This window comes from Ostrea edulis, chromosome 5 (assembly GCF_947568905.1).
Source record: "Ostrea edulis chromosome 5, xbOstEdul1.1, whole genome shotgun sequence".
Lineage (NCBI taxonomy): Eukaryota > Metazoa > Mollusca > Bivalvia > Ostreida > Ostreidae > Ostrea > Ostrea edulis.
The window spans coordinates 63,105,912-63,130,984 of record NC_079168.1 but is presented as its reverse complement, the minus strand read 5'-3'; the positions used below and the strand labels follow the sequence as shown (position 1 = coordinate 63,130,984).

Sequence of the window (25,073 nt, the reverse complement as noted above, 5' to 3'; positions counted from 1 at the left end):
GATAAAAACTTGTTGAAATGACAAAATTTAAATATCAACAGTTTTAAAAAACTGATAATTCATAAATATGTATAGATTAATTGTGGATTTAGGTAAATCAATGTATAATAGACATCCAGTAGAGGAAATTCCAGCATAGGAGTTATTGTCCTTGACAAAATTATTTTAATTATAAATAATTGATTATCTATGGAAAATATAAACTTTTTCAGTATTAATAGTGTACCAGATTTTTTATTATATCCAGTGAATAAAATTCCTCAGAAAGATATATTTCAATCATACGCAAAGTTTAATTTATTAAGATTTTTGCAAAAACCTATGACATCACATGAGGATCGATCAACCTTAATTCTGAAATATTTCATCAGTAGGTTAAAGATTAGGATTCTGTACAATGTGATGTTGTTCTAATTTGCTCCATGAAGAATGTGTCCATGCTACATGGGATTTTTACATAAAGGATATCACCACCTTAACATTGAATGAAGATCTATGGATTTTTTGTTATATTTTATTGTGTGATTTTCATTACACAACAGAGTTTTTATGCTGTTTTTCTTTTATTAATGAAACATCTTTATTTGATTTGATGAGGCTATGTTAGAGACACATATAGAGGGAAGGGTGTCTGATACCTCTCACTCTCCAGCTTGGTAGAAAATAAATATCGCTCACTTAATTCTCTCATATAAAAATTTAATAAATTGCATCTTGATGAAACTTTTTAGGCAGTATGTGCATACATAACCAGAACAATACTGTATATATACTTAAAAGGTTACAACATACTGATAAATCTAAAATATACAAAGCAATTTCATCTAGTATTGGGCAAATGTGTGAGAATTTCTTGTTAGATTATGTTGTTATTTCCCCTGCTATATATTTATAAGCATATCAAGTTTATAGATGGTACATATAGATTTATGATGTAGTAGATATTGATGTTTTGACAGGTATAAGTGAAACTTTATGGACGAGACGGCAAAAGAAAACCGGATTAAGGTCTTGGGTCTCTTAACAGCTACTCGAGGGATCATGGCTCTGTTTGGAATGAAAGATTGTCCTGCATGGCATACATTGTATATCATGTTAGAGATGGAAGATTGTCCTGTACGGTATATATATTAGAGATTTAAGATTGTCCTGTATGGTATATATTATATTAGAGATGGAAGATTGTCCTGTATGGTATATATTATATTATATTATATTAGAGATGGAAGATTGTCCTGTATGGTGTATATTATGTTAGAGATGGAAGATTGTCCTGTATGGTATATATTATATTAGAGATGGAAGATTGTCCTGTATGGTATATATTATATTAGAGATGGAAGATTGTCCTGTATGGTATATATTATATTATGTTAAAGATGGAAGATTGTCTTGTATGGTATATATTATATTAGAGATGGAAGATTGTCCTGTATGGTATATATTATATTATATTATATTAGAGATGGAAGATTGTCCTGTATGGTGTATATTATGTTAGAGATGGAAGATTGTCCTGTATGGTATATATTATATTAGAGATGGAAGATTGTCCTGTATGGTATATATTATATTAGAGATGGAGGATTGTCCTGTATGGTATTTATTATATTAGAGATGGAAGATTGTCCTGCATGGCATACATTGTATATCATGTTAGAGATGGAAGATTGTCCTGTACGGTATATATTATATTATGTTAGAGATGGAAGATTGTCTTGTATGGTATATATTATATTAGAGATGGAAGATTGTCCTGTATGGTATATATTATATTAGAGATGGAAGATTGTCCTGTATGGTATATATTATATTAGAGATGGAAGATTGTCCTGTATGGTATTTATTATATTAGAGATGGAAGATTGTCCTGTATGGTATATATTATATTAGAGATGGAAGATTGTCCTGTATGGTATATATTATATTAGAGATGGAAGATTGTCCTGTATGGTATTTATTATATTAAAGATGGAAGATTGTCCTGTATGGTATATATTATATTAGAGATGGAAGATTGTCCTGTATGGTATATATTATATTAGAGATGGAAGATTGTCTTGTATGGTATATATTATATTAGAGATGGAAGATTGTCTTGTATGGTATTTATTATATTAGAGATGGAAGATTGTCCTGTATGCTAAAATTATGTTAGAGATGGAAGTATATATATTTTATCTCTCTAGAATCCTATCACTTTCTTTAGCTGTTAATTAAAGAATGTACATACATGACGTAGAAGGGCCTTTATGTTTGAATATTTGGAATTATTGTATAATTTCAATTTTTCCAGAATCAATGATGAACATTCATATATCTAGTTTTAAATATTAAAAACTGTTAGGACAGAGGTGAGAATTATGGGTATATGTGAGAATTATGGGTATATGAATGTAAAAGTGAGAGTTGAACAAAGTGCTTAAATAAGATAAAGCACAGGCAATGTCAATAGTATGCTCAACGCATGTCGTGCACCCGAGTTTGATCAGGGTATTTAAATGTCCTCATTGTGGATTATTTGTTGACTTTACACACACGATTGAGATGTACAGTAATCTTGAAAGATAAGCTAATTGGATAAAACAATGACATGGGTAGATGTGCATTCATCTCGAAATGTGTTGGACAGTCATGCATAAAATCCTTTTGTTAGTGGAGCTCTGATTCTAAACAGCTCCTAAACACCCACCGTATCATATTCCACTAAAACGTCATTAAGCAGAAAATTCAATTTCTTCTCTGGATTGTCAATTTAAATAAATGGGGGTTTAAAACAATATGTTAAATGGTATTTAACCAAAACATTTTCACTTATAGATCTCTCATTTTGACTTTCAAGTTTAAACACATTTTCATGAAATTCAGCTAGGGAATTTACATAAAAAATGTTATTAGACAAAGACTAGATTGGAGATTATAGGGTTTATATGTGGCTTATTAAGATTCCCGTAGCTGACTGTGATATAGATATTTGTGTATTCAATGCGTACAAAGTCTTTGGCTGAGTTGTTGTGTTCATAGGATATGTAATGATTAATCTTTAAGGAAAGATTATGTTCGAATGCAATTTTCTGACAAAATAATTGTTTAGGTAAGGATTGGCTTTTTATTTTTATGAGAAAGTTTCCCTACAATTTGTGATTATTTGAGTGTGTGTATTTGTTTTATATTGATGTATTATATATACTGTTACTAAAAAGTCTGAAGTTTGAAAAGTTGCCAGAAATGAAATATAATTCATTAATACTTCAAGCATTACAAAGTATTTTCTTGTAAATTAGACATCTTAAACTCTCACTAAAATGCACACTTTATGTGTAAAAATAAGTGAAAAATGCAGTTTCAGTCTTGATTTTGATGTTCAAATAGAGAAGAACACTTTGTTCAAATAGTAAAAAAGAAAATAATAATAGAGATTTGTATTCTTGATTTTATTAGGTAGAGTTTAAACGCCAAGTGTTCGTGCTCATGACATACTTATAGTTTAAAACACTTGAAAAAGTATTTCAACAGTTCTGATGTTTTATTGTACACTTGGGGAGATTGAAATTTTTGATTATGTGGTTTGCAGGGTTGTAAATTCTGGGCCTTTTAAGATTTTTCCAAAATTGGATAGAATCAATGGACTGCGTACAGTAACGCATTAAGTATAGTAACACTCCGAGTTTTCATTTTAAAAGAAAGTACAGAAAGGCCGCATTTCAAAATTTCTCCAGTCTGATACCCAGGTCACTCGCTGATTACGGATTCAGACTCCGCAATTAAAAACACCGCAGGTACAAGGGACATTTTAATAATAAACAAAAGTAAAAATGTCAAAATCTATAATTTAATGTTGTATTACTTACATTCGAATGTCATGAATTAACAGAAAGTTTCACAATGGCTTTAATTCATTTGCAGTACTGTAAACGTGAATATTTCTGCATATTTCCTTTTATCATACGTGTAGTATTTGATTATGCGATATTAATATCTTTGATTAATAAATTGCTTATAAACTATTACATGAAAATCTTGTAATCACATATTTAGTATAAATAATCCCCACACATTTTCCACGGTTACAGTAAAACAAGTTTTGAAAATAACAACATTTAGTGTGGACTTTGACATTTCTCACTCAAACTTATGAAAGATTAAGAATTGAAGTCCTTAACTGTGACATTTGAGGAAAAAAAATGAACTTCTGATGTAGTACATGTAATCAGAATTAATAGGGCAAAACATTGATTAGAATAAAATGAATTGGATAAGGGCACCTGGTACTTACCCTGTGCTGACGGATTTTCTGGTGATGTCAGCATATGAATACTAGAATTGTTCGAAATATGCGTAATTAAAAATATGCCATTGATTGTCAATGTTGCATGTTAAAAGCCTGGACATTTCAGGCACTTTAAGATTTCGAGAGATTAAGATTAAAGTATTTTTGATCTCTATGTTTAGACAATACCTGAACATATGATGGCTATTAAACCAAGATTTGGTAAGGAAGATTAAGTTTTAACTTTTTAATCAATATCTTAAAAAACCCAATCTGAAGTATATATTTCGATAAGGAGGAAATTTATAAACAGTGTAGGCTGCATGCATGCAAGGTCAATAAAAATTGGATCAAAATAGCACAAAAAGTGCACTGTAAAAATGTGATTTTTGTGCATGACAGGATGGACAATTGATCTACAACTGAATTTTTTGAGTGTAGGTGAATAATTCTGAGAGAACATGTAGCAGGTCGGTATTAAAATTTGCTTATGGATAAATAGTAAGTAATATGAAGGAAACTGGTATATGATTTCTACCATATCTATAAATTTGATTTTAACTGCTTTGTCACCAAAGAGCAGTTCGAAGCCAATATATAAAATGAATTATATTTGATGCCTGTATTGTTAGCCCCTTATTGATTATGTAACAGGTGTATTGACAGGAGACAATTCAATTAGGGAGATACTGTGATAATAAATGGCCAGTCATGCTGGGACCTAATCATCGATCACCCACAAATGTAGAAATATTAGGTTAACTTGATAATTTTATACACTTGGAATTGTCAGTCCAACAACTCAGGTAGAATATTTGATTTTTTAACATTTTGCCTTAATACACCAGCTTTATGTATTAATTTATGACCATATCTAATTTGCTGTTGCTTTGCATTATAATTGTACAAGATTTTGTAAATTTGATGTAATCAATGTCTATATACTGTTGTATTTTTTTATGCTTAAGATTTTTTTCTTTTTTTTTTTATCTGCTGGTAATTAATTTGAAAGACTTTCCCCCCCATTGATGACTAGTCTTAGACTTTTTCCTGTTTGTTATTCCAGGCTTTTTCCTTTTTGTTTTATGTACATGTATATATTCTGTTGAATAAGTACCTACTTGTATTTAGTTCCTATTTGAACACTAGCAAGTTTAGTGTTCTCCTTCCATGACAGGAAATCCTTGCTCTGGGACGCAATAGCTGTGAAGGGTGGGGTGGTGAGGGGGGTGGATGGGTGGGTGGTAAAATTGCTACTGTTCAAAAAGCCACTAAATGTACATTTATGTATGTACATGTATATAAGATCTATTATTATGGATGTTACTTAATAGCATACTTACATATTAGATTACATTTTATTCATTTTGTAAAATAGTAATCTTATATTAATATTAATTCAATTTTCACAGGTGGTTGACATTCCTTATAGATTAATAAAACAGTATCTGCCACTTATCAATAGTTGCTAGATATTTTTAACGTCAATAATTGCTAGATATATTGCTGTTATAACATGAAATTGCACCCCCCCCTCCAAATTCCTGAAGAATAATTTCGAAGAATCCCCTTTGCCTTGACATCAGTTCACTTCTTTGTCAACATATTAATCTCCCCCCCCCCCCCCCTGTAGTCCCTCTGTATTAAAATTTAATAACAGATGTCAGAACAATGTGACATTTTGTATTCCTTGCTGTCTGTAAAGCAGAAGATTTAGACATGCCATAACCATGTTTTTTCCCCCTGTATTAGATAAGATGTAGGAGAAGCAACACTGGTATGCATATATATTTAATAAGACTTTCATATTTCACATGTGTATTGTGACTAGACTTGTCTTTGGGTACCATATTTCACATGTGTATTGCGACTATAGACTTGTCATTGGGTACCATACTGTATGGGGGCATCACATGTTTATTATGACTAGACTTGTCTTTGGGTACCATACTGTATGGGGACATCAACGTTGTTTTTAAAGACATTGCATTCGTTTTGTTATACATGTAAGTACAATCACAATTTCAATATACACTGTCAGTTTCTAGGAGTTCCAACAATTAGTTTTGACTTCTCTCACTCCAGTGTGGCTCAAATGAAAAGGAATTTAATGGCCTTATCTCATTTATCTTTGATACATGTGGTTAGGTGCTTAGAATGATATTACCAGAAATTAATTACTTTCGTGATAATTAGAAATATAGCTTAAAGCCGTATAGCTGATCACTGTTGTAATTTAAATCAACATTCTATTACACCTCCCTAAACAATTTGAAATTGGGTTTTTAATTTTAACTCCTGTGCTGTGTCAGAAGAGTTAGGTTTTAAAACATTTTAATGGGCTTGCTAATGTAATGTTTGAAAATTAAAGGAATGCCGTAGTTTTTTGCCACTGTAAGGATTGATCGGTGGGTCGTGTTTCAGGATCAGTTTGTCTAAGTTATGTTATCAACACCCATTTTTACTCAAACAATTAAATGTATCATCTGGTGTCATCAAATTTCAATCATATCTTCATTAAAGCCATCTAGCTTGAAACAGCTATGTGCTGATAATTCAAGCTATGCTAACTTTACATGATCTGAGTTGTGTATTCAGTTTGACTTTAAGAAGGAATAACACACTAGAGAAATTTGATATGGTTGAAAAGTGGAGGATATGTACAACAATACTTTGAAGTTGAAAACTTTTTTAGATTTACTTTATCTAGTCAAAAAATGCAGTTTTAGTGGAAAGTAATGAGGAAAAAATTTCAAACCTCTGCTGGACTTGAACCGGCAATCTACAGATCAGCAGTTGACATATTAACTGACCGAGCTACCCAGCTAGGCAATTGGATTTAAAAGGAATATACAAATATTGCCGATATCTCTATTATCATTCATGTTTTAAAAGGAAGTCAGCCATTATGATGATGTAGTATACCTCCTTAATACTGATGGTTGTAAAGGTTTGTATGTAGAAATATCATAGTGACAAACAACCAGCATACTGAGTGCTGCAGAAATATCGATATCATAGTTACAAACAACCAGCATACTGAGTGCTGTAGAAATATCGATATCATAGTTACAAACAACCAGCATACTGAGTGCTGTTTCATGATTATACTGTGATTACTTCTCAGGATTGAAGTCGAGAGACGATGAGATGTCCCAGCATGCAGAGAAATGGAGACAAAATCATCAATAAGGTAATGAAAAGAATGGCTGAAAGAATATCAGAAACAAGGAAAGCAAAATCAAAGGATTATTATGCCTAATTATAAGATATAAACAACCCATATTCAAAATTGAAATTTAATTTTTAGCCATTTATATATTCCCCCAAAATTGGGGGGGGGGGGGGGGGGGGGGTTGTAATATCATACACTGGCTAGTGCCAGTCTATGCAGGGTTCATGTCTTTTGAAGTTCAATGGGTTTTTATCAAATTTAAGATAAGACCCAAGGTTTTGGACAAGGGTTACTCGATGTCATTTCTGGAAGGTCCAGATCATTCTCATGCTACACTACAGAATAGCAGTGTTGGCTCATTTTGCTTCTTACTAATTGCATATACAGTAAAACCTGGTGATAGCGAATGTCCAAGGCCAGTAAAAAACATGTCGTTATAACCAAACTCTGTTAATATCCAATAAATTGTTCATTATTATCTTCTCATAGGGGAATGAATAAGTGTGATTTTGTTGTAAGTGTGGTCGTTATGAACATGTTTTACTGTATTTTGATGATTTATGATGAGCATACCTCAGGCCTGTAGGTTATAAGGCTTTCACTGTACTCATACTCAAACTCAGCCAGGTTTGTTTTTGAGTACAACTCTGAGCAAGCTTCGAAACATACTGGAAAAATTATGCGCATGTACTCCATTTGAGAGAATGATTTTACAAAAGTTTTATAACCTCCAGGCCAGTTTTACTGATTGTATGTTGTGATGCTGCAGTAACTAGCTCTTCAGTGTTGGTTTAGGGAAGCAACATGTCTTCATTTTCATCGGATGTGTTTGCCAATTAACTCTCATTATTTAATATGAACATGAAAAAAATATTGTTTGTGTATTAAGGACAAAAATGTGCAATTGCTCAATTGATTTGTAAGTATTCTCATGGAGTAAATATTCAAATTGTTTCATTGTTTCAAACCATTGCCCCTGTACCAATGTTGGAATACCATATATGAGAGGAAGGCATCTCAGGTTAGCATTGTGGCCTTGGACATTTTGTAAATGATAAAAGAGTATAAAGGTCAATCATTAAACTTGTTTTTATCCACCCATATTTAGATGGGACATATTATGGTACAGGGATCACAGGCTATTATGTCACTTGGATTTGAATTTACTATTAAAGAGTACTCTTACATGTATATATATTAATTACGCTCCCAAGCAACATAAATGCCTGTGACAGCAATGTCTGTACATCCATCCGTCTTTCTGTCCGTCTGTCCATCTGTCTGTCTGTTCAGGGTTTTCTGTTTCTAATTTCATTTTTCTGTTACATATCAAGCTGAAACTTGCTATATAGCTTTTTTGTGGATCACTCTAGATCTTGTTGCAAGGATTTTATTTCCTTCAATCAATATTTGAGAAAATTACATGTTGAACTTAATCAGTTTTGAGGAAATATTGCATAGAGAGTACTTGATTTGTTTGTTTTTCCTTCCACAATTTTCAAATTAGGACCTTCTTATTTTACAGAGTATTTGTATGAGTATGGAAGATGTGCATGTGGGAAGAATTTTGATTTTCTTCAATTTTTGATACAATTACAGGTTGTTGAACTTTGTTCGTTTTGAGGAAATATATTAAATAAAGGGCATGGTTCGTCCTTTTAAATCCCCTCACAGTTTAGAAGCTAGGGTCTTTGTAAATAACTTGAAGAAGATGTGCATATAAGTGCAAAGATTTTGATTCTCAACAATTTTTGATTTTCATTGATGTTTTAAATATGTACAGGTTGTTGTTCATGGAGAAATATTTTACACACAAAACTGTTGGTGTGTCTATCTACCTCTTGTCACAGTTAATGGCTAAGACCCTTTATTCATACAATGCAAATAAAATATGTCATAGCCTGATACAACCTGAAGCAAAGTTCTACAAATTATGGCTTAAGAAAAACATCCCATGTAAGCATTTTCACGGGCGTATTATGTACCGTTTGTGGTGCTCTTGTTGTTAACAATTTTGATTTGATCAGAATTAAGGATAAATAACAAACGTCAGAAATCTGATATGGATGGAAAGTGGAGGATAGGCAAAATAGTATTTTGAAATTGAAAACTTTCAAATTTACCTTATTTGGGTAAAAATGCAGTTTTAATAGAACGTAGTATGAAAAAAAATTTAAAACCCCATCAGGACTCGAACCTGTGATTTACAGATCAGAAGTTGATACTTTAAACCTCCTGAACTTCCCAGCTAGGCAATTGAATTAAAAGGAATATACATGTATCACTAATATTTAGTATGTTTTCATTCATGTTTTAAAAGCAAGTTATTGTCCTTTGTTTCAGGTTTACCTGTGTAATTAGATTGCTGTAAAGCAGGAAACAAAATTTTATAAAGTTCTATTTTTCAGTTTAAAAAACCCAATTGTTGACAACATGTGAGCTCTGTTATGACCTAATTATTGCCCTGCTTCATTTTGGGCAATATTTGGGGGGAGGGGGTTTGGCCATAAATAAATGCCCTCAACTTGAGTTATGAATTGTGTAACACAAGTCTTGAGAGGTGTGAAAATGGATGACAAATGAAGATTATTATATTGGAACAGTGAAATGCTATCACTGAATAGCCTAGTTTTTGTTCAATATATCATGCAGCTGTTTGTTTTATCAGAGAGGTATAAAGATATGTTGGTAAATATGCTCTCTGATGCATCTATTTTCTTACACTTAGGGGACCTGGTATCTTCAAGTTGATTTAACGTGTAAATCACTGGAGTAATCGTAGGGGCACAATCACAAATTAAAGTAATGAATCTCCAGATCTTGTGGGGTTGAGGCCAGGTTTTGTTTTCATAGAATGACAGTAAGAGAGATTGATGTATTTTCCTTAAAGTTAGATTAAAAAGGATTGTCATATTCACCTAAGATGAAGAGGGAGAGTGGTAAACCAATGGTAAATACAGGTAGATCATGATTAACAGAAGTTAAAAGTTTGAAAGATTATCTACTGATAAGTTAGAGCAACAATGAGCCTCCCTCTGTTATCAGTATGGAACATTATGGTTGTGTTGGTTTGTAAGTTTTGTGTTTTTATTTAATGTTTACATTTCAGAATTTATTGATATCTGTTCGATTGATTTCACTTTTAATTAGTACTTGCAGCAGCTACAATCTTTTTTTGTTATGTTTAAGAGTTGTTTCCCTTTGAATCTGTTTCATGACTAATGAACTTGAAAACTGTAAAACTTGATGGGCTATCAGTGTGTCTTGCACTCACTCCCATTACTAATTTTCTGTTATCCCAATTTATTATCCACGAAGTAAACCTCTAATACATGCTAATTTCATGATGTTGTGGTGGGATATTGACTGTATATATTTTTTTTATTCACAGACAAGGTGGATGAGTTAGTGAAGCAATGAATGTGGAGGAGGTGGAAGATGTGGATCTGTACATCGCTCAGTTGAAGGATGTCTTTGATAGTTGTGACATCTATGATCGCGGCTACCTCAGTCGTGATGAGCTTTTGGCGCTCTGTCACAAGTTACAGCTGGACGACCAGGCAGAGGACATTGTGGACCATCTCGTAAACAATGCCGAGTGTGATGAGGTAGGTGAAATTAGAATCGTGCACAAAAAAAAAAAAAATGAACAGAAACTCTGAAATATCTTTGTAATGGATTAAGGAGGAAAAACACACCGAAGAAATTTTATATGGATGAATGGAGGGTATAAGAAAATTTTGAAATGGAAAACTTTCAAATTTACTTAATTTAATAAAAAAAAAAAAAAGTAAATTTAGTAGAAAGTAATATGAATTTTAAAAAAAAAAAACCTTGCTGGACTTGAACCTGTGATCAGATCAGCAGGTGACATATTGACCAACTGAGCTACCCAGATCAAATTTAAAAGGAATATACAAATACTGCTGATATGTTATATGTTTTCATCAAAGTTTTAAAAGGAAGTCAGCCATTTTGATGATGTAGTATATACCTCCTTAACATGATTGTGTTCAGTATTGAATTTACAGGCTGGAATCTTGAGTGGTTTACAGTATCTTTATTTTGTAATCAATGAGTTAAATACATATGTACATGTATATCTACGAGACTAATCAAGAGTACGGAAAGTACTGTTGAGCTAAGCGTGTGAATTCTGACATTTACATCAAATACGGTATAACTTTAGGAACATTAAGAGGGTGTAATACGAGTATATCTTCTTACTAGCAGTTCTGAATGTGCAATCCATCACAAAACCTGGTAAAGAAAAGAAATCGATATTTTAGCATGTACGTACATACAGGGTTTTCTTTGAGTCTGCTTACCGTAAGGTTTAGTCTGTTTGGTTTCTCAGATATAGATGGGCCACAGGGATTTATCTAGGTTGTTTTTACTACCGGTAAAAGACACCTTTCCCCTTTGGCAATAAATGGATATTTCCCCTTCCACAGATAAAAAATCCCCAACGTTTGTAGAAACTTTACAAAATTGTATGAGAATTTTCAACAAAATAATTTTTATATATTCTAAGTCATTTTCTATAATTGTCAGACTTACAATATAGATATAATGAGTAATCAATCAATTTATATTCCATGGATGTCCCCCACCACCATCCCCTGGAAGCTCATGACTGCATTCTCAAAAATTCCCCTTCAATATAAAATGGGTAGTAACATCTAAATGCTGGATAAAACCCTGGGCCAACTAAATGGTTAACTCAGTGGATACAAGGCTGAATTGACATTTAACCCCAAAAGACATCAAGCTATACTGGTCCCCTATCTGGTATCGCATTGGGAGATAATCATACTAGACTGGTCCCCTATCTGGTATCGCATTGGGAGTAGTCTAGATCGCCTACACGTTTGTCAATGCAGTATTCTACGAGACAAACATCTAGGTGCATTCTACGATAAACATTTACACTCCATAACAAGGCTTATCCGAATTCTGATAAAGCAGCTGATTGGTTGATGCATAACGATGACGGATGCAGTCGAACAGAAGATAAACAAAGATTTATCAGATTTAAAAATCGAATTCTCGCTGAAACCTTTACAGAAAGAGTGTTTACTTAAATTAGCAAATAGGTCAGACGTGTTGGCAGTATTTACCAACAGGCTATGGGAAATCGCTATTGTATACGATTCTACCGCAATTAATGTTTGAAGAAGACCTGCACTAATTCTCGTGAAGTCAGCATAATTCTGGCCATATCGTCACTGGTTTCTCTAATGAAGGACCAAGTTTCGAACTTGTAAAAACACAACGTTTGCTTTCTTTAGAACAAGCGACACATAAACTGACATTTGGAACAACAGCTGTGGTCTTTGTTTTCTTCAGTGTCGCCATTTCCGTTTTTCGATAGCGCCCCCTCGCGGTGTAATATTTTTAAATAGAACGCTCCAAGGCGTTTGAGTGGGAAGTCAAACGGCTTGCGTGACCTAGGCTACATTGGGAGATAATCATACTAGACTGGTCCCCTATCTGGTATCTCATTGGGAGATAATCATACTAGACTGGTCCCCTATCTGGTATCTCATTGGGAGATAATCATACTAGACTGGTCCCCTATCTGATATCTCATTGGGAGATAGCAGACAGGTAGACTTATTTTCAAAGTCAGCCTCAAGGTGGCAGTTATCTAGAAATGTGAAAATGAAAGTAGAAATCCAATTCTTGATTCAAAAGCACTGCATCTATGCTTACTGCTTTAAAAATTGCTAAGGAAACATTATCCCCCATCTTTTAAAAGATAAAGTTGGAGAAAAATAAATAGGCTCGTAAAGAAAGTCAGGCAGTGATAGATTTTCTTTGTATTTTGCATGTTTTTCTATTCTAACAAGTTTACTCGATCGCAATTCTGTTATTTAGATACATGTATTATATTCTGTAATGTTTGAATTATTAGTTATCATTATCAGAGGCATGCATATTCTATTGAAAGTTTTATATATACACTGCTGATATGTTGATAATATATTTATGGATATCTCAAGGATATACTAAAGCTAGATCTGTATCAATGACCTGGATTAAACCTTCGATTGGCACTGTAGTAGTTAGGGCTATATGGACCATGGATATCAGCTTGGATAGATAGCTCAGTGGTTAGATCAAGTGACTAGTACTGCAGGAGTCCCAGGTTCAATTCCCAGGTCAACCATAAGTTTTCTCCTTTCCTATATTATATTTTGTACAGTTGACCACCCCTTGAATTGCAAGTTGTTCTATCAAGGGGTTTTGTGTCTATGAGGGTGAAGACAAATTAACGAGAGAGGAAAATGTAGTAGTTCTTTAATGTATTCCAGCCCTTTTATGTACCCTATATGTACATCAACATTAGAAGAAATTTCACTCTTAACTTTAGCAATCTGGTAAATATGGTAATGGTAAGGTTAGTGAGCTTTTTAAAAAAAATTGTATATAGAATTTACTTGTTGCATCGAAGTAAAAAGAAAACAGCTACAATACTCCCTCCTCCCATCAGTTCTACTATACACCCTCCTCCCAGCAGTTCTACTGTACAACCTCCTCTTAGCAGTTCTGCTGTACACTCCCCTGTTAGCAGTTCCACTCTACACCCTTCTCTTAGTAATTCCATTGTACACCCTCCTTTTAGCAGTTCCACTGTACTGTACACCCTTCTTTCAGCAGTTTTACTGTACACCCTCCTCTCAGCAGTTCCACTGTACACCCTCCTTTTAGCAGTTTTACTGTACACTCTCTTCTTAGTAGTTCCACTGTACACCCTCCTGTTAGCAGTTCCACTGTACACCCTCCTCTTAGTAGTTCCACTGTACACCCTCCTTTTAGCAGTTCCACTGTACACTCTTCTCTTAGCAGTTCCACTGTACACCCTCCTGTTAGCAGTTTTACTGTACACCCTCCTCTTAGTAGTTCCACTGTACACAATCCTTTTAGCAGTTCCACTGTACACCATTCTCTTAGCAGTTCCATTGTACACCCTCCTTTTAGCAGTTCCACTGTACACCCTTTTCTTAGCAGTTCCACTGTACACCCTCCTTTTAGCAGTTCCACTGTACACCCTTCTCTTAGCAGTTTGACTGTTCACCCCCCTCTTAACAGTTCCACTGTACACCCTCCTCTTAGTAGTTCCACTGTACATCCTCCTCTTAGCAGTTCCACTGTACACCCTCCTCTTAGTAGTTCCACTGTACACCCTCCTCTTAGCAGTTCCACTGTACACCCTCCTTTTAGCAGTTTTAGTGTACACCCTCCTCTTAGCAGTTCCACTGTACACCCTCTTTTTAGCAGTTTTACTGTACACCCTCCTCTTAGCAGTTCCACTGTACACCCTCCTTTTAGCAATTCCACTGTACAACCTTCTCTTAGCATTTCCACTGTACACCCTCCTCTTAGCAGTTCCATTGTACACCCTCCTTTTAGCAGTTTTACTGTACACCCTCCTCTTAGTAGTTCCACTGTACACCCTCCTTTTAGCAGTTCTACTGTACACCCTTCCCTTAGCAGTTCCACTGTACACCTTCCTTTTAGCAGTTTTACTGTACACACTCCTCTGATTAGTTCCACTGTACACCCTCCTTTTAGCAGTTCCACTGTACACCCTTCTCTTGATTGAACCTATAATTCTAGAGGGGTGGAATTACCTCAAGGTAATTTACTGTTTGTTAAGATAAATTACCTTAAGGTAATTCCCCATATCACGTCAAATGACGTTAGAAACATTATTCACGAGTCACGAACGTTATCACACGTTCAGCGAACCCGATGACATTTTGGTGAATTTTGTAGACCGTATGTGAACTCCGTCAGGTCCGAGGAAAGACAGATCCTGCCAAAATCCTCGATGGGGCCAAAATATCAACCCCTGTAAATTATCTGTCATTACACGTAGATGGTTATTAATGGCGATGACTTGGAAATTGAAACACTGACCCGCAACGTATGGTAAACGACGCAGCAGTTGACCAATTAACACATGTTTAACCCCAACTCCTTCGTGTAAAAATTTTGCAACAGCGACAATGTCCGTGGCAATCTTAAGAGGGTCTGAATTCACTTTAATGTCATTTTCCCCGATCTGAATAAAGCAAATATCTGGGATGACGGAGGGGAAACTAAGTATTGTAGCATCCTGGGACAGATGTGATAAACATAGACCTCCTTTACCCCTCATCGTTACGGAATATGTACCCGCATCCAAATTCAGATTAGAAATGTTATTTCTGATTGTGAATTCATCCAATCGCCTGATGAAGGAATGTCCCAAAATCACAACATCCATGATATAACCATTAGCCATTGTTTACAAAACGCACGCCACTCCAACGCCAACACTATAGGAAAGTTCACCAAAAATACCAGTTCAAACAGAGCGAATAGATACGTAACTGAAGTTAACGAATCCGCACAGTCATTCAACTTACTTGTTGTTATAGAAATTAAATTTGGATCCTTCGATTTTGAACAAAATGAAAAAACTTTGATCCGCTTTACAATTTGTATTCACTGAATCCCATGTATATGAAAAGGCTAACGTGTGCAAAACACAAGCTATCGCGTGCCTATCCAAACCATTGATTGGCTAACAAACTTGAGGCCCCCAACGGGGTAAAGTTATACGAGGTTCCCAATAGGGTAAATGACACATATATACGCTTAAAACATAAATGCTATTATGTTCCATAATATTGATTTGTTTAAATAAAGACAATGCCTGAAAACCTATGTATATTAACATGGCATGTTTTAAAGTGATGTGTTCTATTTTTAAAAGTCGCTGTACTCTGCGAAAGGCCGCTAAACATATTTTTCTTCGTAAATTTGGTCAATATACATCTTCGACAAAATACATGCAAATATTGATAGAAATCTGTCGGGTTTTCAATATTCAGATGTGGTATGGGGAATTACCTTAATATTATTATATTATATTTTATTTACTTTAAAAATCACTTACCCATGGACAAGTTTTTTGTAATTTTACCAACCCGACTCTAAAATATATATGGTTGCCCCAGGTGTCAGGCAGTGCTATTTGTCTGCCCCTGACACCCTTTCCAGCAATTCTACTGTACACCCTCCTCTGCAGTTCCAGTGTACACCCTCCTCTCAGCAGTTGGGCTGCATTCAAGATAGTAGTAGCTAGGTATAGTGGCTGATTTGTGCTTTTTAGCTCACCTGAACCGAAGGTTCAAGTGAGCTATTCTGATCACATTTTGTCCGGCGTCCGTCTGTCTGTCCGTCCGTCCGTCTGTCTGTCCGTCTGTCTGTAAACTTTTCACATTTTCGACTTCTTCTCCAGAACCACTGGGCCAATTTCAACCTAACTTGGCCAAAAGCATCCTTGGGTGAAGGGCTTTCAAGTTTGTTCAAATGAAGGGCCATGTCCCTTTCAAAGGGGAGATAATCACAAAAATGCAAAAATAGGGTGGGGTCATTTAAAAATCTTCTTCTCAAGAACCACTGGGCCAGAAGAGCTGAAATTTACCTGAAAGCTTCCTGACATATTGCAGATTCAAGTTTGTTCAAATCATGGCCCCCGGTGGTAGGATGGGGCCACAAGGGGGAATCAAAGTTTTACATACAAATATATAGGGAAAAACTTTAAAAATCTTCTTCTGAAGAACCACTAAGCCAGAAAAGCTGAGATTTACATGAAAGCTTCCTGACATAATGCAGATTCAAGTTTGTTCAAATCATGGGCCCCTGGGGTTGGATGGGGCCACAATAGGGGATCAAAGTTTTACATACAAATATGTAGGAAAAATCTTTAAAAATCTTCTCAAGAACCACTAAGCCAGAAAAGCTGATTTTTACATGAAAACTTTCTGACATAGTGCAGATTCAAGTTTGTTCAAATCATGGCCCCCGGGGATAAGATGGGGCCCCAAGGGGTGGATCAAAGTTTTATACACAAATATATAGGGAAAAACTTTAAAAATCTTCTTCTGAAGAACCACTAAGCCAGAAAAGCTGAGATTTACATGAAAGCTTCCTGACATAGTGCAGATTCAAGTTTGTTCAAATCATGGGCTCCGGGGGTTGGATGGGGCCACAATAGGGGATCAAAGTTTTACATACAAATATATAGGAAAAATCTTCTTCTCAAGAACCACTGAGCCAGAAAAGCTGATTTTTACATGAAAACTTTCTGACATAGTGCAGATTCAAGTTTCTTCAAATCATGGGCTCCGGGGGTAGGATGGTGCCACAAGGGAGATCAAAGTTTTACATACAAATGTATAGTTAAAATCTTTTTCTCAATAACCACTGAGTCAGAAAAGCTGATATTTACAAGAAAACTTTCTGACATAGTGCAGATTCAAGTTTGTTCAAATCATGGGCCCCTGGGGGTTGGATGGGGCCACAATAGGGGATCAAAGTTTTACATACAAATATATAGGAAAAATCTTTAAAAATCTTCTCAAGAACCACTAAGCCAGAAAAGCTGATTTTTACATGAAAACTTTCTGACATAGTGCAGATTCAAGTTTGTTCAAATCATGGCCCCCGGGGATAAGATGGGGCCCCAAGGGGTGGATCAAAGTTTTACACACAAATATATAGGGAAAAACTTTAAAAATCTTCTTCTGAAGAACCACTAAGCCAGAAAAGCTGATTTTTACATGAAAACTTTCTGACATAGTGCAGATTCAAGTTTGTTCAAATCATGGCCCCCGGGGATAAGATGGAGCCCCAAGGGGGGGGGATCAAAGTTTTACACACAAATATATAGGGAAAAACTTTAAAAATCTTCTTCTGAAGAACCACTAAGCCAGAAAAGCTGAGATTTACATGAAAGCTTCCTGACATAGTGCAGATTCAAGTTTGTTCAAATCATGGGCTCCGGGGGTTGGATGGGGCCACAATAGGGGATCAAAGTTTTACATACAAATATATAGGAAAAATCTTCTTCTCAAGAACCACTGAGCCAGAAAAGCTGATTTTTACATGAAAACTTTCTGACATAGTGCAGATTCAAGTTTCTTCAAATCATGGGCTCCGGGGGTAGGATGGTGCCACAAGGGAGATCAAAGTTTTACATACAAATGTATAGTTAAAATCTTTTTCTCAATAACCACTGAGTCAGAAAAGCTGATATTTACAAGAAAACTTTCTGACATAGTGCAGATTCAAGTTTGTTCAAATCATGGTCCCCAGGGGGTAGGATGGGGCCACAAGTGGGGGGGGGGGGGGTCAAAGTTTTACATACAAATATAGAAAAAAGCTTTAAAAGAACCATTGGGCCAAAGAAGTTGACATTTACATGAAAGCTTTCTGACATAGTGTAGATTCAAGTTTGCAAAGGGTAGTTTGGGCCATAATAGGGACCAAGGTTTTACATGCAAATATATATGGAAAGTCTTCAGATATGGGCCAAGGTGACTCAGGTGAGCGATGTGGCCCATGGGCCTCTTGTTTATACTTTATTGTCTTTTTGTTATTTCGAGACAAAAAGACAACAAAACTATATTTAGCAACTTTTCATCCCAAAATAACAAAAAGATGACATGATAATATTAGCTACTTTTCACCTCAAAATAACGAAAAGATGACAAATTGTAAAATACCACAAATCTGCAACCAAAATTAGTCCCTAGCTAGGCTAGCCGCTATGATCTTGAATGCAAACATCCTTGAGGTCTCCTCAGCAGTTGCATTTTACACCCTCCTCCCAGTATATTCACTGTCCCCATAAAACTTCACAATTCTGATTTTTGGCATGACAATAAGATACTTAAAACATTAGCTTTTTCAGCAACAGTACAAAATGTTTAATAGTGTCAAACTTTGTTATCTTTATAATTTATCTTAACAAAATCTTTACAAGACTAGACTTTTGACAGTTCTTTAAAATGCATAGTTTGACATTAAATAGGACATTTCCAATTTGAGTTTAGTTTAAGTGTTAGTTCATGGATTGCTTAACGTACTAATAACTGGGGGATGAATGAGTAAATTGGTTGACAACTTTTCATGCCTTTAGAAGTCAATAATGACCAACAGTATTGATCGCTGTCTTTGAGGAACACTGATTGTGTGGAGCTTTTGGAGTTATGTTTAGTACTGACCAATGGAATCCACACAGTGTGAGGTTAGAGAATGTGCATGGTGTGCTATGATAGACTGTGTTTTAACAAAGTTTATGCTACATTGTTAGTTTAAGGGTTATCAATAGACAAATTCTGTAGTGTGCTGTTTCTGAGGAGATGTTCATTGGTTGTTTGTTAAGAGTTTTGTTGAATGAACTTCCCATCTTTTAGCTCATCTCAGAGGTTCAGGTGATTTATTGCAATCTGTTTTTGTCTGTTATCGTTCGGTGTTTATAATGTGTTGATATTTGAACATTTTTAACTTCTTTGCAAATAATTCTAGGCCATTTTCTGCCATACTAAAATGGTAGCACCAGTGGTGAGACTGGTTCACTTTTTTTGAAAATTTTTTTTTTTTCATTTTTCATATTAAACTTGTTTAAAATTCGGACCTTCTTAATGCAAGGATAAGAGCAATATTTTAACCTTAAACTCTGTGTTATTATGAACAAGACACAACACTTGTTTTTGTTTACAAACAATTAAACTCCTGAAATATTTCAAATGTAGTTTTGTAATTTAATGCATTATAATTTTGCACTTACACAAATTTAACTTTTAAATGGCACATTTTAACTAAAAAATACTTGAAATGGCCGAGTGGACTTACGCACTGGTTTGACAATCTTGCTAGACGGTGGGTGCCGTACGTCGCTGGTTCGACCCCGGGCTGGGGCGAAAATTTTCAGTACCTAGTTGTGATTATTTAGTATATATATATATATAAACTTAAATTGATATCCATACATTTTCAGAACTTTGTAAACAATAACATACCTCAATCTTTGTTTACACAACAAATAATAAACTTTATTTAATCTGTCATAAATGTGTAATCTTAATTTTTGTGTGTGAAACCTTTTAAAACACATTAGACAGTAGGTTTTGATCATTAGGGAAAATTGTTAATCATACATTCCCTTTAAGAAATATTTTTTACTCCAGAATATCTAGCATACAAATTGTGAACATAAATTGAAGGTCACTAGTAAATTTGTTTTCAGAAATATTTATCCTGGCTACAACTTTGTAATGGAGAGATGTTAGAAACAATAATACAATTGTAATACAAAGGTTGTGTATGAATAATCTTGACCTTAAATGATGATCATTTCGTCAAGGTCAGGTCCCTAATAAAAAGAATATATGTATAGCATTATTTGATAGGGCCAAAACTTTGTAATGGATAGATATTAAAAGTTCATACTTGGCTCTAAAGTTGTTTATGAATGGACAAATATTAGTCGTAAATAAAGGTCAAGGTCTTTATCAATAACTATAAAAATATTAGAAATAACTGTTCATTCACAACCATCTCATCAAGAGACTTTAGAATACTTAACTCGAAACTTTTTCCATGATCAAACATTGTGTAATGACCCTGAAATAAGATTACTTGGTCAAGGTCACCTGTAAAAACAGGTAAAACATTTCTGTGGGTCACATCTTTAAAAAGGAGTGGTATTGAGAGAAAGAAATTATTATTATTCTTTATATTTCACTATTTCAGATTGATTTTGAACACTTCAAGGACAATTTTGTGAGGATTCTGTGTCAGTCCACTATTGAGCGCGTGGAACACCATCAGGATGTCGCCCTCAACAACAGTGTGCACGAGCAGTTCATGGATGCGGATCAGTTTGATGATGCTGAAGAAGAGGAAAGTGATGATTTGCATGAGGAGGAAAATGAAGAGGAAGAGCGAGAAGTGGAGAAGCATGAGGAAGAGGAAACTAAAGAAATGGTGGACACACTAGGTATGAAAACACTGATCAGTTACACCACTGTGCATTGAACACTGAACCATGATATCGTGAACCATGATATATAATTATCAAGGCAGTAAACTGTGATCCAGGGGCATTAGCTGCGAAAGTGTTGGCAATCTTTCTTTTCTCAAAATCTCTCAAGGGCATAGGAATATGTATTAATGATTAATAAAACATTTATTTTGTACAAAACAAGAGAAACCTAAAAAAAAAAAAAACTACATTAGATAACCGCTTTTGGTGTAAAGAAATATATCAGGAAGAAGACAATAATTATTTAATCACCAAAATTACATATTCATGTGCCAGCTTTAAGGTTAAAAAGAGTTTGAAATAATTAAATACTGGTGTTATTATTGAAATATATGATATAGAGCAATTTTCATTGAATTCAATTTTTGGTGACAAATTGACAGCTAATGCCCTGTCCCTTTAATCACTGAAATTTGGGGAAAGAAGAAACACGTATTCAGCACAATCATGTAATAATATTTACAGTGTTTCTGCCTTTGATACCATTACCAGTTGTAATGATAGCCATATATCCTGAATGTGCCACAGTTTTGAACAATTTTAATTCACATATGAATCTTGATGAATATAGTATGTCTATTGTAATGGCTGGAAATCCCAAAAGAATTGAAAGTGTAATGTAAATTTAAGAAATGAAATTCAGTTTTGAGACTACATGAGAATATGAATTGCGACACTTCATGCTGGCATACCATTCATGAAGCGTTAATATGTTTCATGAAGCGCTAATATGTTTCATGAAGCGCTAATATGTTTCACGAAGCGCTAAAATGTTTCATGAAGTATGCTGGCATGGAGTGCCACTATTCTTGCTCTCAATATACATGTATTTTCAAAGTTAAAATTATCTGTTCGATATAGAGCGTAAAAGTGTATGGATTTTACAGTGTCATTAGAGAATCTCCAGGAGGTATCACCGAAGTATGTACAAGGGAACAAGAGATACGGCAGACGGTCACGTCCATTTCAGTTGGAGGACTTCGAGGAGCTAATAGAAACAGACGTGCAGACAGACACAGAGAACTTAAACTCAAGTCCTTCAGCACAGCCACCAGAGAAAGTTCAACCGGAGCCTGAACGCGTCCACAGAAAGCCACCTCAGTTCCCGAGGAAAAGTGTCAAGCCAGTGAAGAAGAAGGTGAGTTGGTACATGTAAATTATACAGTTTGTTTTTTGGCATGAAAATTTTTATTAGTTGATATTTTCAGTCTTTGTTAAAATAATGATAAGCTTAAAGTTGTGATAGTTTTGCTGCAGCAAGGTGTTGTATGACAGAGTGTTTAAATGTAATGCATGTACTTAGAATGATATCCATATCTTTAATATCAAAGGTATGGTGTTTAATTTATATGAACTGAGAAAAGTAATTAGATATTTTAGAAAAAAATTGAGTTTTGCGATCAGATTTTCGATGATTGCTTTAATTTGATGTGAAACTCTTCACAGAATGTATAAGCTCAAATAGTATAATTCATAGTATTGTACTGTAAAAAGCAGGATAAAAAAAATTCTTGTCGTTTCATTGTGAAATTTGACATGATATCTAACTTTAATTAAATCACAAGAGTTACCCCTCCCTTCACCCAGTTCATGATTTGATAATACAATTTACTTAAAGAGAATTAGGTTCTTTACTTAGTATTCATGTACTAATACAAATTGAAGAAATTCAACACGAGTCTTGTACCTCAGTAAATGATTAGTAAGATCTCACCGTCATTGGCAACCCAGTCTCTTATGAGACATTGAGACCGAGCATGAGTTACTGATGATGGTTCTTTTAATTATTAATAAAATTTACGTGTGATTTACATATATTTTTATGAATGTGTAGTCTCTCGGTTTATAGTATACAATATGAATTTAAAAATTTGTGATCCTGCTGCATGGAGTGGGGATGAGGGTTGGTAGGGGGGTAGTGAGGGGAGGGGTCAAAATATCAGAAAATGATGCAGTCTTTAAAAATCCCCCTCTGTACTCCAGGACGTCTTGTTGATGTCAATATAAACTGTATGGAGGTCGTGCTAAGCAGTGGGACTTTTACCAAAATCTGAAATCCATTATTCTATATTTTTTAGAGAATCTTCTTGAGTCTTTGACATAACTACACCTAACTGAGTACATTATAATGATGAGGAAAGAAGCCTCTATCAAATTAGGAAATTTATGTTGTCAAGGAATCTAGTGTAGAAATGCATCATTTCTTTTCCATATCTCAAAACCAAATACTATTACTTATTAGATTTGTTTCTGACTGTCTATAGAAGGTGAGACATAGCTGAGGCTTCTATGCATGGCCTTAAACAACTCGACTAATTTCTGTAAACAGTCAATAACAAACCTAATAAGTGTTATGTTCTGTTGAGGACCAATATGTCTTATATGTACATGTATAAGAAAAAATACAATTAAAAAGATATGCCATGTTGCCATCTAAATTTTGCTATGCTCACCATCTAAAAAAATTTAGACGGCAATCGCATTGCACATTTTATCCAATGATGGAGCTGCATCTTCGTTGAAAGCGAATCAACAATAACTAAAGCGAATGCATTAGGATAAAGAGTAGAGATGCCTCCACCAAGATAGTTATATTCCTAACCCAGGGATTTTTTGCTAGGTTAGGGGTCTATGACTTAATATATAGTGATTATTTTCTCAGCTTACATGACAACTCCTATATCGTAGGGGAAGTATGTTAACTATTGTTAAATCTACCACGTGGAAGCTGAACAAAGTGTATAGTTATCTTCATAAACAAATCAAACCACATGCTTCCCTAGATCTGACTTGAAATGAAATTGACTTTACTAATTGTTCTCCTCTGACATCAGTGCATGAAATTTTAAGAATAAACTATCAAAGTTGTCCTTATCAAATATTCAAAAGTAATCTATTCCTGTAATTATATCTCCTATCTGTGTAATCTAAATGTCTCCCATCTGTGAGAGCAGAGACCTATTTTTGGACTTTCTGTATGTCAGTCTGTCTGCCTGTTTGTAACAAAATCTTGTGAACACTTCTCCTATATGGCTTATTGGATATACAAATGTACTTGAAACTTTGTACAATACTTCATTGCCATTGTAGCATGTACATATTGTTGAGACAAGAGGATCCAATTGTTATCTTTAAAGTTATAGTGGATCTAAGAGGGATGGGAGGTGTAAAATAGCTTGTGAACACTTCTCCTTAATGGCTTATCTGAGATAGCCTTGAAATTTTGCACAATACTGCATTATCATCTAATGATGTTCTCATTGTTCTGACCCAGGGATCTAATATTTTCCTACAATACAGTGGATCAAAAAGGAGTGTTTTATAACTTCTTTTTTCATGTACAAGTGTATATTCACTTTTCCACTGGTACTTCAGCAGTCATTGTTCCCACTGGTACTTCAGCAGTCATTGTTCCCACTGGTACTTCAGCAGTCATTGTTTTTGTATCATATACAATGACATTGGTCACATCGATGTTGAATCTGTTCTCCATCTTTTCCCTGAATGCACAAAGTGCAGTTCATGCTGTCTTTGTTCTTGTTCATGCTTCCTCCTCCATGCTGTGCAGTACTACATTAAAGGGAAGGAGGGGTTGCAATTTGGAGCATTTTCAATTTGGGAGCTGGGGAGACATTTGTTTTTAAGAAATTCATTGCTACATGTATATAGTGAAAATAAGGAAGCATTGCTCATTGTAAGCTTGAAAATGCTCTGGCTTTGTTTGTTAATTGATTAAAACA

The 25,073-nt window shown here is 34.7% G+C and overlaps 1 protein-coding gene across 6 annotated transcripts in view; it reads left to right on the top strand.

Moving 5' to 3' along the window:
* The window catches only part of LOC125648904 (ninein-like protein), a 93,416-nt gene that overhangs the window by 1,523 nt on the left and 66,820 nt on the right, over window positions 1-25,073 (top strand). For 4 of the 6 annotated variants that reach the window (XM_056165065.1, XM_056165067.1, XM_056165066.1 and 1 more), the window contains exons 1-5: window positions 2,809-3,094; window positions 7,398-7,463; window positions 10,837-11,053; window positions 21,042-21,288; window positions 22,221-22,471. In XM_056165065.1, coding sequence (XP_056021040.1) covers window positions 10,862-11,053; window positions 21,042-21,288; window positions 22,221-22,471 — 690 coding nt within the window. In that variant the 5' untranslated portion in view covers window positions 2,809-3,094; window positions 7,398-7,463; window positions 10,837-10,861. Of the gene's footprint in view, window positions 1-959; window positions 1,122-2,802; window positions 3,095-7,397; window positions 7,464-10,836; window positions 11,054-21,041; window positions 21,289-22,220; window positions 22,472-25,073 lie in introns of those variants that run through there. The other 2 variants (XM_056165064.1, XM_056165071.1) reach the window with 2 other exon arrangements.